This window comes from Lepisma saccharinum, chromosome 18 (genome assembly GCF_977018435.1).
Source record: "Lepisma saccharinum chromosome 18, izLepSacc3.1, whole genome shotgun sequence".
In the NCBI taxonomy this organism is placed as follows: Eukaryota; Metazoa; Arthropoda; class Insecta; order Zygentoma; family Lepismatidae; genus Lepisma; species Lepisma saccharinum.
Window position 1 is genome coordinate 45,699,444 of NC_139246.1, and position 16,294 is coordinate 45,715,737.

General features: G+C 38.4%; 1 protein-coding gene across 1 annotated transcript in view; it reads right to left on the reverse strand.

Moving 5' to 3' along the window:
• The window catches only part of LOC146002232 (fibrinogen C domain-containing protein 1-A-like), a 258,177-nt gene that overhangs the window by 50,397 nt on the left and 191,486 nt on the right, over window positions 1-16,294 (reverse strand). Inside the window, exons 3-5 of the mRNA XM_083139951.1 lie at window positions 9,329-9,404; window positions 5,906-5,960; window positions 512-632 (exon numbers count right to left, since the gene is read on the reverse strand). Of these exons, the coding sequence (XP_082996077.1) occupies window positions 512-632; window positions 5,906-5,960; window positions 9,329-9,404 (252 nt within the window). The remainder of the gene's footprint in view (window positions 1-511; window positions 633-5,905; window positions 5,961-9,328; window positions 9,405-16,294) is intronic.

The window sequence follows — 16,294 nt, forward strand, 5'->3', positions numbered from 1 at the left end:
GAGGCGTTTTCTCACATCTGGAAAATAGGACATTCCTTACAATCATGCAGACATAACTTTTTCTTGATTCAAGATAGGTTGATAGATACCTTTATTATTATAAAACCTATAATTATATATAATTCGCCTGCTCATTGAAAAATGCCTTGATGACACAAAGTGAGGTGCGGAGAGAGAGTCCTACAGTTCATGATCTCGGCTTTTGGTGATGTGATCGACATCAAGCTCCGGCCGACTTTATCCCCATAGGTTGACTCCAGTCAATTATTTGATTGCACACTAGCTAAAGTAACATTTTTGCAAGGACATAATTGGAAACATTCCCACGTTAGATCAGCCACCCATGGAATAAAACCAGGTTCTTCCGTGTGGTAGTCAGATACCATACCAACTGAACCTCGAGGGTAGACATTCAATCCCGACCCCCTTATATTTACTGCAGAATTATTTATTCACTTGCATTACCACCAAAGCACCATCACATGTTGAAATATTAATAAATTAATTTTACCTTATTTGTTCGTAGCATATCTCTGACGTTGCCTACTTCATTTCTCAGCTGATTGGTCGTCTTAACTAGGACTGCTATGTCTGACTGTAAGTCAATTAACTGCTGTTGGTGATTTAAAGATCTGAAAAATTACAAGTTAAGGCGTAATCATGTAAAATCTTTATTTTAGTGGCCTAATTGCACAGTCCAGGATATTTTAAGCATTTTTGTGTTCTTAACACATAACAGCAAGAAAGTAATTATTGGTGTCACACACACACACACACACACACACACACACACACACACACACACACACATATATATATATATATATATATATATATATATATATATATATATAATATATATATATATATAAATATACCGGGTGATCCGTTTGAGATGTCAGAAAATTAAACCTTTATACACAAGAGGTTAATGTACGTATCTCCGAGTAGCTTGTTGTAATATAAGCAGAAAGGATGTAAGTTTCGAGTGATTGACCCATACGACATACTGTGTGCCCTGTGGTGACGAGATCATCACCTTTGTTACCATGAACATTAGCGCCACCATGTGGCTGAAGTCCGTAAACCTCCACTCATTCGAAACTTACATCCTTTCTGCTTATAGCTATTGCAACAAGCTGCTCGGAGATACGTACATTAACCTCTTGCGTATAAAGGTTTAATTTTCTGACATCTCAAACGGATCACCCGGTATATTTATATATATAATATTCAATTATTTTTCCATGTAGCAAAAGTCCGTGACAACAAATCCAGGACACTGTACAGGGATCAAGGTGTTTCCTTTTATAATGAAATGTTCTATGGTTTAATTGTAATGCAATTAATATAATAATAATAACAATAATAATGTAGGAGGCTAATTCTAATTTTGCAATTGTTCAGAAAAACTTGTTGCGAATCATAAGCTACTTTCTCTTACAATTGAACTTAAACTTTCGACAATAGGTAATGATTTGTGTGTTACTTATTATTGCCATGGAAACACTATGTAGATTAATATGAAGCAAAACGGACAGAGTTTTCCAGATGTCCACTGAGCATATTCTTTATCCCAACGGTGCAAATTGCGGAAATCAAGTTCTCTCTGGAAATCACTCATCTATGAAAAGGTAAATGGAGGATAATTGAGAATTCTCAACTAGAACTAATACTGTATATCGTGCAGCACGTTGTAAGAGCTTACAAATCAAAACTTATTCCATAACGTTTTTTTACTTCCTTTTTTCCACTAGACTATCTCAACACTTTTAATTAATATTTGTTCCAGGAAATCCACGTTAACTGCCGGATGAAATTTTCAATATTCACTGACAGCGCCGTTAATGCCATTGGGTAGTGTTTCTGTTGTAAAATAACTTCATGTTATCAAATTTCGAATTTGGTTTTTATTATATCGATAAATCGAAATTATAATGTGTCGGTCCCGTGGAACCAACGCGGCGCCAACAGGAAAACATTCATTTAATGCTCCACCGGCGATTGAAAAGCAACAATCAGTCTCGCGAAAATGCATTCTTTACTTTGAGCTTTATATTTGACCTGCTTATTTAGAAGTATTCTAAACAAATTGGTCTCTGAAAAAGAAGGCCGAAAAACAGCAGTGAATAAAGTGAAGAAGGTTATTACTTGTTGTGAAGGGTGTGAAGGTAAACCACATATGTGTATTCCTTGCTTCAATAAAGTTCATGTGGAGTGATCACAGTTTTCAAGTGTTGACTGAAACTCTTCAAAACTTTTCAAAAGTTTTGTGAAAACATTTGCAATACAGTAGTGTATTTTTTTCCTATGTTCCCAAAATATATGCCATTGTATGAATACATATTTAAAATGTATGCTAAAGATTATCTCGTAAGTTGGTGCATATTATAAAAAATATAAAATAATACAAAATTATAAATAAAATATTAAAAAAATAAAATGAAACACATATTTCACATAATTGGTGAAATAGCGTAAAGGCAACAAATGCAAATATTGTCCCCATTCTTATAGGGACGCCTCGCCATAGAGTTACATAGGTGCAAATAACCTCAGTGTTGATGCACCAATACCACTGTCTAATTATATATACAAATACCACAAATAAATTACATAAAAATAAATAAATATATTAAAATGCTGTATTTAAATAATGAGCGAAATTAGGTTACTAACTAATAAGATGTTCTAAGGAATATACATTTGAATTTGAATTTGAATTTGAATTAAAAATTGTGGATGCGTCAGCACTAAGGCTATTTTGCACCCGTCACATTATACGGGGTCCAGCCCCTTATTGTTACAAATAACAACTCTATCGTTGCAACTAAAATCATAAAATATTAAAATGTTCTGACTTGCGTTAAAAGCTGAGGCTGTAAAGGAGCACTCAGCACACATAAGGACAAAAAACAGGACAACACAAACAAAATTATACTGACCATGGGGCCAGTCGCCAGAGCCTCGTTAGTCTGCAGTCCAGGGTGTACTACGTGGAAGTGAGGTTGACATTTGGGTGAACTACGTGGAAGGTCACCCCCTTACACCCCAAGGAATATACATGTTTCATATCAACAATAATAATAAATATTAAAAAAATTGGCTTTGCTGCTTATAAATTGCCAAAAATGCATGTGCCGATGGATTCTAGGGCGCCGTGCCGGGTCTTTCCATTATGAAATATGCTTGCGCGAAGGACCGTTGGACTACCAGAGTGATTCGAATTAGACGTTACAACGTCGGTGCCATGGGACCAACGCGGCCTCATAAGAAATCTTGATGTCGGGCCCATGGGACCCGCACGGCAGTTAACGTGTTAAATGTTGTATCTGTCTCGCCCATTTGCAGACAACGTCAACTTTTAATTTAATTTAAATATCTGATATGGAAACCAATTTTCACTCTGTGCGTTTTACTGATGTGGGTTAAAACGGACAGTCATGTATGGAGTACTTTTTTCCAAATAATTAAATATATTTTAAGACATGATTGGCAATATTCGAACCAAGAAAGTTAATATTTGTTGCGCATAGGCATATATTTAAAAGAACAAATTGGCACAGAAGGTTTGAGGGATATTGTAAAGGAATCGGTTTAGGATATCTGTCTACGATACCCTTACCCTACATTGCATTATAGGTATCGTCTGGTCTTACGGCTGGCGGTCTACATACTGGTAAGGGAAGTGGGGAGCGGGAAATAAGCAGCAGGCCAACCAGACAACACATTTTAGAAGGAAAATGTCAGCCTATCTGATTGGATACAACAGAGTTAGAAGCCGAGTTGAGTCTATGGTTGCTATAAGTGAAAATTCGGGACTCCTCTGGCCGGAAGCCTGTTGGGGAGTGACGGGGAAGGGAGGCTCAATCCGACAATGTAGTATGTATGTACACTCACCGGCAATAAGAAGATCCTGAATACACTCTGTTATGTGTGTTGCCTAACTCTATGGCGGCGGTAGAAGTTGCCATTGAAATGTTGCTATTAGAATCCACTTTTCGCCGTAGAATTAGGCAACACACATAACGCCTTGCAGGGAAGAGAGTATTTCAGGATCTAATATTATTATTGCCTCTGACTGTACATCGTAATTATTATGCACTATACACTGAAACTGCCGTAGGATTTATACGATACTAAAGTATTTCAGAAACTATTTTCAAGGACAATGAAGAAAATGGAAACTTGTACCCGAATCTTAGGCGGCACCAAATGCAAAAGTAAACAAAATTCAATACTTAAAAATACATTTTGGTGTGAAACTCGATAACTCTTGTATTATTTAGAAGGATAGTTGAATGTACTCTTAGATTGCATTGGTAAATTATCATTTTTAAATATAGTAATTCACCGTCACTCTTAAAGCATTACTCTCAATAGGCGAGTTAATGAACTGCATTTACTTAGAAGAGAAAGAAGATAACGTTTGTTACTTGGACACAGTTACATTTCATTCAGTTTTGTGCCGTAGACTATAAGTTTACATGCGTTGTATACACGTAATCTACGCGTAGATTTCATTGCGTTGTAGTTTACATAGACTACGTAGACAATCTAAAGTGCATTAAAATTAATTTTCAAGGGTTTCATGAAAAGAAAGTGACATTTTCAACTATATTGGTTCCTAACGAACTTAAAAGAATCCTATTTACAACAAAATTTCTCTTCTTTTCTATTATCAACTAAGGAAGAAGATAAATAGTATGCAAGAAAAACAACAGATGGCAGTCGTGAGGGAAGAGTAGTATTTTCTCCATAAAGCACTAGAATAGTTTCTATGTTAGGTTTTTTTCCTCGGTGAGAAATTGTTCGAATTTGGAAGAAAGAGTATGAAAAGTTCTCCTCACACATCAGCAACTGATACGTAGTATAATTTTGTTTTCTTCCACGGCACCCTTTGCTAAGTTATCACCTTTCGCCATGTTGTTAAATAGATTACGTCATCTACGTGTATAAAGTTGTCTACGTGTAGAATGTAGACTATCGTTGTTTACGCGTAGGCGCACATTACTGCATTTCATCCTATAGTGTATGAATTTGTTTTGTTTAATGTAATTTAGATGGCATGGTTTTGATGTTTAGAAATATTGCCGGTTACACGAGGTGACAAAAATGGAAGTTATTGGTTTAATTGTAGTAAAAGTACGTGTTATTTGTTTTTATGAAAAGTGCACAAGATCCAGTGGAACAGACATCTTCGAACTCTCTAACAATTCTCGAAATATCGAAACCTCAATGGTGTTCTTAACCTTGCTAAGGTGTTCGTGTCTTTTTTTGACCCATGTGAAATTTAAAATCTAATATACAAAAATGGATGTGTGTGTGTGTGTGTTCATTGTACTAAGTACACAAACAACTTCAAGTTATTTATAGATCTCAAAAATATTTCACCTTCGTAGCAATAGTTTATTATTTTTACTATTGTTGTGGTAACAGTGGAGGCAATTAGGGGGCATGGGGGCAGTTGCTCCTCCCTTCGTTTTGCCACTTTTGCCCCCACACTATGCTAAATATTATGTATCAAGGGAAAATAAACTCTCCTCCCCTCCAGTTTTGGAACCCAATCGGCGCCACTGTGTGGTAATATTAAGAATAGTATTTTAACATTAACATGATCTTATTATTACTATTCATCACTAACCAACAAACAAAAAATAGCTACATCATAAATGTTGGCGAAACAATTCAACGCTTAGATCAATTCGATGTGCAATTATTAGTTTGGAACATATATTGTGAACAATAGAAACAAATAAAATTGAAGTACAATAACAATAAACATGTCATTGTAAATACCATTTGTTAACCAATTTAATTAAATGAAAAATATATTTTATGTAATTACTTCAAAAATCTATTTTAATGTTATTAACAAATTACGAACAACGGGTATTGTACGTACCTAGAGATTGATATAGATTCACCAACTTTTTCTCGTAAGATGTCCATTTTGTTGTCTGAAACACAGATGATCATTACTGCCCACTTATAGCTATTACAAATAAATATTTCACGCTCACTAAATTTTGTAAATTGGGTAAATACTAACCTGTGTCTGATCACTTTAACTGTAAATGTGTAGAATTATTCTCCTCATGCGTAACTTTTGTAAAAATATTTCCCAGTTACTACAGTAAATAATGATCAACATTGAAACGATTAACTAGTTGTATAATTTTCATACATAAAGCAGTAATTTTAGAGCAAGATGGTGCAACTAAATTAACATACTTTCAATTATGAAATGTAATAATTATGACAGTTTTTTTAATAAAAGCTGGATTATTTTGCATGACTTGTTATTTGCTCCATCTTATGCATAAGTCTCAACTAACGTACGTAACTTCATAACTGAAGAGACTATTTTGACACATTTCTTCGTTTAAAATGTTTCGAATGGCCATTACTGATACCCAATATGAAACATAATATGTATTTCTTATTTTCGGTTTAAATGTCTGACGATATTAACTTTAATGCAGTTAAAATCCCAACTTCCACACTGAATAAATTGATCAATCAAGTATGAAAATGTACAAAATTTTGAAAGAAAACTCGTTTAGAGATTGAAATGTGTTGTTTCACAACCAAATTACACAGAGAAATAATTTAAGGAACAAAATTCGAAAGTTACTTTCATCAAATTTACTTGATTTCAGTAATTCTCAAACAGAGTTGATTTGGAGTTGATATAGGACAAACTAGCAGTGTTGTGTTCGAAATGTTTCCAATGTAAGGATTCTAGAGTAGTACCAACCCCCCATGAATCACGAGAATAGTAAAGATAAAAAAAGGTAAAGTGCTCCCCTGTGCGTAGCACCACGCCATGAAGGCGTATGTGTGGGGGTAAAGCCCCACACTTTCTTGATCCGGTCGAGAGGGGGGTGATGTGATCAGCATCATGCCCCTGATCGCCTTTACCCCCCAGGGTATACCCCAGGTACCCATGTCATTCGACGCTGGGTGGGCTCAGGGGCCGCTTCCATCGTTAGAAAAGTTCCCAGATTTGAACCGGCCGGGACCTTTAGCATGGTAGTCAGACGCGTTACCGCCGCCACAGTGCTTCAGCTAATGTTTTTAACTTTTTGATAAGAGCAGGTCTTTGTCTCTGAGGTAGTTTTTGGACTAGCCCCACCTTTTCTAATGTGTTTGTTCTATGATGTCTTACTCAAGGGGCTTTTTAAACCCCTTTTGGAATTTTGGGGTTAGGGTTTCTAGATAAGTGGGTCTCCCCCGCATAAACGGAAGGGTGCAAAATTGCCATACGTGCCGATGAACCCAAAAATTTTAAACGAATCAATCCAAATTTGAATGTTTGAAATACAGCAAAACCTCGTTAATCCGGACTAACGGGGGAATAAGTTGACCGGTTTAACGAAAGTCCGGACTAACTGAAATAACCTAAAAGAACAGTAGAAAATGCATTAAAGCTCCGTTTATAGCAACAAAACACGTTTATTATGGTGTAGTGTATTTAAAGGTCATAAGCCTAAATACACTATACAGTACAGTACAAAGTCTGCGGGAAACAGAATTTCATCAGTGGTTGACTGCCTTTTCTTTGGGAAATTCTCTTGTTGACCTCTAGCCACATTTAAAACCTTGCATTCAAAATATATATATATTCATATATATATATATAGGTAATGGACAAAATAATATGAACATCTTGGTTTGCAAAGGCCTATATACGCCGTCGTGGAAAAGGAACAACACTCAGCAGAGATTTCAACCATCTAGTGGCGATGAAAGCAAACATATCAGTCTATCAGAAGCTGGTGTGAGAGTTGCATGCGAGCAGTCAGCTATCCGTCAAATGCAGGTATGTCCGACCTTTCAGACTTCAAAAGAGGCATGAACATAGGAGCCCGCCTGGCTGGAGCATCTGTGACAAAAACAGCTACACTTGTTGGTGTAGCACGGAGCACAGTGTCAACTGTTCTGACAGCCTACAGACAACATGGAAAGACAACGTCTGCAAAGGAGAATAGTGGGCGAAAAACAAAGTTATCCAACAGGGATCGACGTGTGTTGAAGCGAATAGTGACTAGAAAGCACAAGACAACACTGTCCCAGATAACCGCAGAGATGAACAATCAGCTCCAGGACCCTGTATCAACGAAAACCATTCAAAGGGAGCTGCATTCTGTGAACATTCATGGCAGAGTTGCCATCCCCAAACCGTTGGTGACTCCACGTAATGCAGTGACACGAAGAAGGGGGTGCCAAGAGCACAAGAATTGGACACAGCAGCAATGGGAACATGTGATATGGTCAGACGAATCGTCTTTCACATTATTTCAGACCACAGGACGTGTTTATGTGTGGAGAACTCCTGCTGAAGCATTTGATATTGTCTGCTTAGTGCCTACCGTGAAACATGGTGGGGGGTCTGTGATGGTTTGGGGGGCTATATCTTGGAATGGTGTTGGCCCACTTGTCGTCCTGCGTGGGAGAATCAACGCAGAGAAGTACTGCACCATCCTGGGTGACCACCTCCATCCCATGGTTCAGACTTTGTTTCCCGATGCATGCCCCATCTTCCAAGATGATAACGCCCCTATTCACACTGCTAGGTGCGTTGATGCATGGTTTGATGAGCACAGTGATGAGGTAGAACATCTCATCTGGTGTCCACAGTCCCCCGATCTTAACATCATTGAGCCTTTGTGGGGTATTTTGGAGGCCAAAGGGCGTAATCGGTTTCCACCTCCAATGACAATTTCGGAACTTGAGACTGTTTTGTGCGAGGAGTGGCTACGTATTCCAGTTCACACTGTACAGGACCTTTATTTGTCTATCCCACGTAGGATACAAGCTGTCATTCAGGCAAGGGGGGGCCCAACCCCCTACTAATACAAGTTTTCTGCAATTGCATTGGTGTTCATATTATTTTGTCCATTACCTGTATATATATAGCCTTTTGCCTGTTCGGATTAAGCGAAGTACGGGTTATCAAGGTCTGGATTAACGAGGTTTTACTGTACCTGCAAATGTATTTAGATTGAAAAGATTATCAACTATTATAGTCAGTCCAGTGATCGAATTTGGCCGATATACAAGTAACTACGCAATGGCCAACAATGTACTCTCTCTCTCTTTTAGTGGTGATGAAAGGAATGAGAAGCTATATATTATTTAAGAAATCACACACAAAAAAGGATTGTATGAAAAGACAGGTCTGTGCATACCGGTAGTTGCAATTCGCCCCCTGAGTCAGTCAATAATTTCTGAAACCAAAGGGATTACATTTTACTTTTCTTATTTGGTTTAAATAATCATCTTTTAATTTAGTAATAATTACTGTCTGCTATTTAAAACTTACCTAGTTTACTCAAACTTGCTTCAGTTTGGTCGGATTTAACATCCAGTCTTACTGCATTTTGTTGTAACCCGTCAACCTAGAAAGTAAGAGCATTCTATATTTTATCTGAGAAAATGCATTCACCAAAAGTTAGCAGAACAATTTCACACTTGCATGTTTGTTCATTAAGTACCCAAACCACAGTGTGAAATACATAGCTGTTCAGTAATAGTTGAATGCAAGCACGTGACCAAAGCATCGGGCTACTGATTGGACCGAAGGGTATACCCACGTGTTCCAATGATCTCTCGCTTCCCTAACCCTATAGCGTTACAGCCCTGGCTTACCTACCGACTGCTGGCCTCCCTCCTACCAGCGGGGCGTGGAGATCTGCAGCCAGACTAGGGAGACGGGTGGTCAGCCCGACCAACCCCCAGCCGTTGTAGGACGGATTACGCTCACTCACTCCGAGCTCCCCAATTTCCTCACGATGCCACCGGCTCTATACACAGGCCGAAAATTCCCGGAGACTGATCCCGGGATCGAACCCATGCCGTCCCGCAGCCGCCGTCCAAAGCAAGGTACCTTAGACCGCACGGCCACGGAGGAGGACCATCTCTCGCTTCTCTTCAGCTTAATTTCCACGATGAGGTAATTGGTGAAATGGCCAATAATGGAATAAATTTAATGAAATACCTGTGGAACCTAAGACCTCTCCGCTGAAGTAAGTTATTTCCAACAGCTGTTCATAATACTTTAGTAGTCATTTAATATGGAACATGACAACAGAGAATTATCATTTGTACTATTTTATCTAATAAATGAATACGTACATATAGTGCGCGAATTAACGGGCGGTGGGATGCCGGGGATTTTTCCTACACCAAAAATTTTATCCCCGGTAGAATAGTTTTTCTATAATCCCTGCCAAGGATGTTTTTATTCCCCCCCCTCTCAAAGAAAATGTAATGAAGGCATAAAATTGGTGCAAATAGAAGGTTGTTTGAGCTCTCGTCCAATCACACCCATGTCAAGTGACCCCAATGACCTGACAGCACTTACTCCAGGGCATTTCCTGATGGGCAACAACCTACTAAACATCCCAGAAGAGAACATCCTTCACCAAGAGCAAGATTAACCGATTATCGAGTTCGCAAAGGTGTCAACAAATCGTGCATCATTTTTGGAGAAGATGGCATTTGGAGTGCATATCTGGACTTCAAAGTAGACCGAAGTGGCAGAAGAGATTGCGGGAAAACAATTATGTTTAACTTTTAAAACAATTGCATCCCACTCCGCGTTAGAAGTTTTACAAAAAGCTTCCACATTAGCGCCCTTGCTCTGCCTATTGTTAAATAAACTACAAAAACCTGTCCCCATGGCAACAATAATTGGTTTCGCCACTTTTGTTCGTTGGAGGTACATCACAATTCTCACTGCACGCCGTCATTGAGCTTTGAGTTAAACGGGCAATATACATTTTGTCAAGTTTCTCAATGGTACTAGTTCAATAGCCCTTTTTGTGTATAGTGCGTAAATTAAGTTGGAATACGTTATCAGGCAGCTACGAATTGATACCAGAGGCACTCTACAATACAAATCTACACAAATAGTTGAATATGCAGATGGTATTAACATCATGGATAGATCACTAAGAAGAGTGATGGAAGTCTTTAAGGACCTGAATGAGGAAGGCTAGAAAGTTGGACTAAAAATAAACGAGAATAAGACAAAGATACTAATCCAGTCAAGGAAAAGAAGAAACTGTGAACAGATCATGGCAATAGAAAACTTTAACATCGAAATGACCAACAACTTCTCAAACCTGAATGAAAAAATGAAGAAATAGTAGAAGCACAAGCACGTATTCAAACAGCAAATAAGGGCAACTTCTAGATATTACCTTTAATTCGATGTAGAGATGTCAATTGAAGAGCTCGACTGATGCTATACAACACAGTCATTGGTAGTATTGTAGTATATGGATGTGAAGCACGGAACAAGCCGCTAACAAACTCGACTCATTTGAGCGTAAAATCCTCCGAAGGATCTTTGGCCCTATTCAGTCACAAGGAGTGTGGAGAATTAAATATAATGACGAAATTTAAAAACTTTATAAAGAAGTACCTCTCTCCATATACATAAGAATAAAAATACTAAACAGGGCTAGCCATGTAGCTAGAATGGATGAGCACCGGATCCCGAAGAAGATGCTAGGAGAAAACATGCGAGGAAGAAGACCTGAAGGAAGACCAAGGATCAGATGGAATGATAGTATCCGGAAGGACGCAGACTCCCTCCTTCACATCAGAAACTGGAGAAGTAGCCCAAGAGAGGACGGTCTGGAGGAATAAAGTTGGGGAGGCCAAGGCCCGAAAACGAGCCGAAGTACCATAGGTAACAGATGTATAACTTAAGTGCATATGTTATCATAAGATTTAATGTCCTACGTCAGAACCACTTTCTAATGCACTCGGAACTGCAAGGCAATAGTTTGATTTACTAAATGCTAACATATACAGGTTTACATACTCAAAAAGACTACCCCGAAAATGAAATCACAAATAAACTTACGCCACTGAGTGAACATCCCCCCTCCCCAGAGCAAAAAGCTTAATTCCCACACTCTTACATACTTACAAGTGTTTGTAAGATGTAAGCTTCAGCATATATATCTTTCACGTCTCTTGTTATTTGTTGACCTTTTCATAAAAACAAATTACTCTAATTCATCACAATTAATCAAGCAACAATGAAGAATTGGTTATGTAAATATAATTATATTTCATGAACGTAGACCTACAATTTAGGAACTTAGAGGCCCATGTCCCAAAACATATATTACCAAAAAAAGAGCATTTTTGAAACAATATGTTTCCTGTAAAAGCCACAAGCTTGGAAGTTAGAGAAATGAACGATAGATGGCCTAGTATGTTGACTATGAGCAAATCCAGTAAGTCCGCTGGTGACTGGCATGGACCCGTTATCCACTAAACTCCTTAATTATATGTATATAATTACAAAAACTTGATTATTAAAAGTAATTTCATGACTGGTTTCGTGTGGATGGATTGACACACGATTCTAAAATTCAATGCTTATTTTACTAACTGCATCGTACAAGACGATTTTCTGAATGATTGAAAAACACCTATCTTATGTTGATTTCGTCGTATTCCTTAGGTAATTCTCGAATTGTTAGTGATGATTAGGCCTCGGATTTTACGTTTTTAACCTATTTTTTTTCCTTTACAGGTATGCAAGAAATAATAAGTTATTTCAACGTTTGATTAACAAACGCAACAACTGATGAAGTTTTATAGCGCCTAAAAACACCTATTTTGCTTCTTAGAACCGCTTAAACGAAGCCCTTTTTTAGGTTTTTTATATATTTTTAAAGGTTTTACAGGATTTTTATGTCACACAAAGGCATTTGTTTTGTTTGGTCACGAAAAAATTCAATGACGAACCTGTTTGAAAGGTACTCTCTGTCGGTTTCCCTTCCTCCAAGTCTATGTTGATTTTTCAAAGCTCTGAACAAACAAAATGTCGGGTGCCACTGTTACCTGTACAATCCAAAGTGGCAAACTAACATTTCAGCATTGAAGTTTGCACCACTGACTATGTTCTTTTTGAAAGATTATTTTCAGCATATAAGATTATCTTCAGAGACAAAATGGCGGAGTTTTACTGTAAATATCATGAAAAAATATTGTTGTGTAACTATATGGCAAACAGTTGATTTTATTAGCAAATTTCCAATGGTAAGTTGTGCCATTGCCGTAGGGGTAGGCAATACACATAACGTTATGCAAGATAGTGCGTATTTCAGGATATAGGTGACTATACCTGATCAGCATTTTTCAGGAATTTTAAACTATTTTAATTGTTTTAACCTACTTCAGGATTTTTTGGGCCTAACTTAATATTTGTAGGACCTATTTTAGGATTTTTAGAACCTATTTTAAGTTTTTTCGAACCTATTTTAGGATTTCTAGAGCCTAATTTAGGAATCTAAAAGCACACTTTTTAGAACCTAAATATCCGAGGTTTAGTGATGATGGTTCTTTGTTAGAATGCAATGCTTAGTGAACATTCTCCATTGCTTAGCGCTGATACCGATTGTAACAGGAGAGAGTACCTCTTAGATAGTCTTAAGTGAACAGTTTAACTTTTCCGATAATGGGAATTGAACCTACTATGGATCTGGGATTTTGATAATACAACAAATCCGATACGCTAAACAACTGGCTACTCCACGACGACCATCGGAATGTTATTCTACTCTTTTCTTCAACAGAAAATAAAAACAGTAATTTAAATGAATAAAATAGAAACAGTAACTTAAATGAAGCATACATATACCGTGCTTCCAATTCTTTGCCAAGCCGACAGATCGGGAGAAGTGTTGCGGGCGGCGCTGGCGGACGCCGACATTTTCGACCAGTAACGTCCCGCTTATTTTTATGGACATATCATTAGCATTAGAGGGCTGCATAGTGTACCTTTTACCTTCCCACTGCCCGCTTGCTCGCGAGGACAGGTATACCTGCTCGCCTGCCCACGGCAACGAGTCGACTTGCGTCTTTACCCGGGTTCTTGGTCTTCAAGGCGCTCTGCGCTTACAAGGTAACTGGGCATTTAACAAGACCCGGGCGCCTGCAAAACCTGCTGGAAGGAAACAGCCCTCCGGCAGCGTGTCGCTCCAGGTGTTTCATCACCACGTGGACGGCTGCAGCCAGTGTTGTCTACTTACGTAGCTCCTAAATCCTACGAAGTCCTAGGAGGAGCTCTCTGATTTAAGGAGAATTTACAGTATATAATTAGTGATTTCAGTTCATTGTAAGCAGTTTTTATCTTATTGCCAGGAAATGCACGCAATATTACAGCTTCATTTATCTAAATGAATGATCGAGCAAACAAAAATCTCCTCACTGAAAACTAATTGTTTTTCATTGCATGGTGCCTTAATCAGGCACGCAGTGGCGCAACCAGAGGGGGGGGGGCAGGGGGCATTGCTCACAACCTTGGACGGAAATTAAGTCTAGCGGAGGGGTCAGGGTGGGGGTCAAACATTAAAGCACAAGAAAAAAACAGGCTAGCAGAATTAAAGAGTAGCAGGGCTAAAGGTACTCAAGATCGAATTAAATTTCATATTTTTCTTGCATTTTCCTTCCAGACGGCCAAGGGCACCTGCAGAGGGGGAATGGAGGGGTAATTGCAACCCCTTGATTTCAAATTTTCTGAAAGTAGAAATATAATATAAAATATTATACAGTCTCGTCAAGTTCAATGCCGTAGCAAAGGGGTAGCGGGAGACGGTCCTGAGCGCCGAACGATCTAAGTGAGAAAAGTTTTAAAACAGAGAATGCTATGGCGGCCCGTGATATTATTTACTATTAATGTTGGTTTGTTAAGAGTTGGATGAATTGATTATGTAATACGTCGCTCCATGTGAAAAGAAAATATTGTAGATGGAAATTTTACATGTCATATGTATGTACATTCGGAATGCATTTATCATGCACTTTCTTTCTTTCAAAAACAGTTTGTGTGCTTGTTTTCCATTATTAACTAATGTGAAATTGACGTGTTGAAAAAAAATATTTCCAATCCTCTGTTTCAACACAAATGCGTGAGAACCGACTTCTACCCCCTTTTTGCATGATTTATGAGGATAATAATGCCTTTCATGCTACTTTATTACTATTATTGTGATTGTTGTTGTTGGCACGTTTATCCAAGTACTTCCTTCCCCCCCCCACCCCAAACGAGGTAACGACAATGCCCCTGGCTGGCTACGGCCCTTGTGTTCGCAGTAGAACAGTGTGTTGTTCGACTCGCGACCTCAGCGTCGAACGTGACATGTTTCAGTCCTGCCCTATATCACTATATATACGTATATTCGTTGTTTACGACATATACTTATGGATCCTGTGCCACGGAAAACCTATTTCAATGTGGGTGTGTGTGTGTGTGGGGGGGGGGTAACAACAGTCGTAAATCTAATTTCATTGGTGATGTGGCTTACGAAGCTTTGAGTTCACTTTTTTAAGTAGTGAAAATCTAGTGCAGTTGGCAACACTGCAGAACGGTGTGGGCCCGGTGCAGTTTCTACTCGAAGCAACTACGTCATGCAGAGGGAGGGGTCTGCAGTTGATGGAAAGAACGAACTGAGACCTACTAGGTATCCTAAGACTGCGGGTACCCGGCGGGTCTACAATGCCTGCCAGGAACGATCTGGGCAGGTGGGCATACAAGCTGCTCAAGCGAGGGTGTTGAGCAGGTTGCATGTTATTTTAGGAGCGATGTCTCGCGAACGGGTCTGCTCCAGGTCTTGTGCAGGCATCTGATTAGCATGCAGATATTTATATTAATATTGCAAAACTAGCACTAATGTGTGTTATGAGAGTTGTTCAAAGTGGTGTGAACCTACATTCACACATTCCTCGCATAGTTTGATTAAATTTTGATTCACACTCAAAAGTTCTTCTTCCGTGGTTGTGGCCGAATCTTGTTGAAAATGCCCATATTGTATTGTCTCTCATTATATGATAACAATTGAAAAACGGAGCGAGTATTTCTGTGCGGTACCTCTTTGATTTTATTGTGTATTGAAAAACTAAATATGCTGACCAAGGCAGTCATTTACTATTTTAATAAAAACATAAACTAAACGTAACGTTTCAACCTTCTAGTAAGGTCTTCTTCAGACTCTGTATCAAAGTACAAAAGTAACAAGATACAAAAACAGGGCATTATATATACACAAAATATTACTCCCTCCAGACTATTAGAAAGTTGTTCTGGAACTTTCTACCTGGTGGCTTTCACTTGTCAACTGTACTTTCACCTAAGAGGCTAAACATATTTACTTCCATATATAATGTGGTTGGGCTTTATATCTCACGCTCTTTTTCCTTCATTTTCTTCCTTCTCCTCTCCTCTTTCTCTCTTGTCCCTTCCACTCTTTCTAACACATTCCTC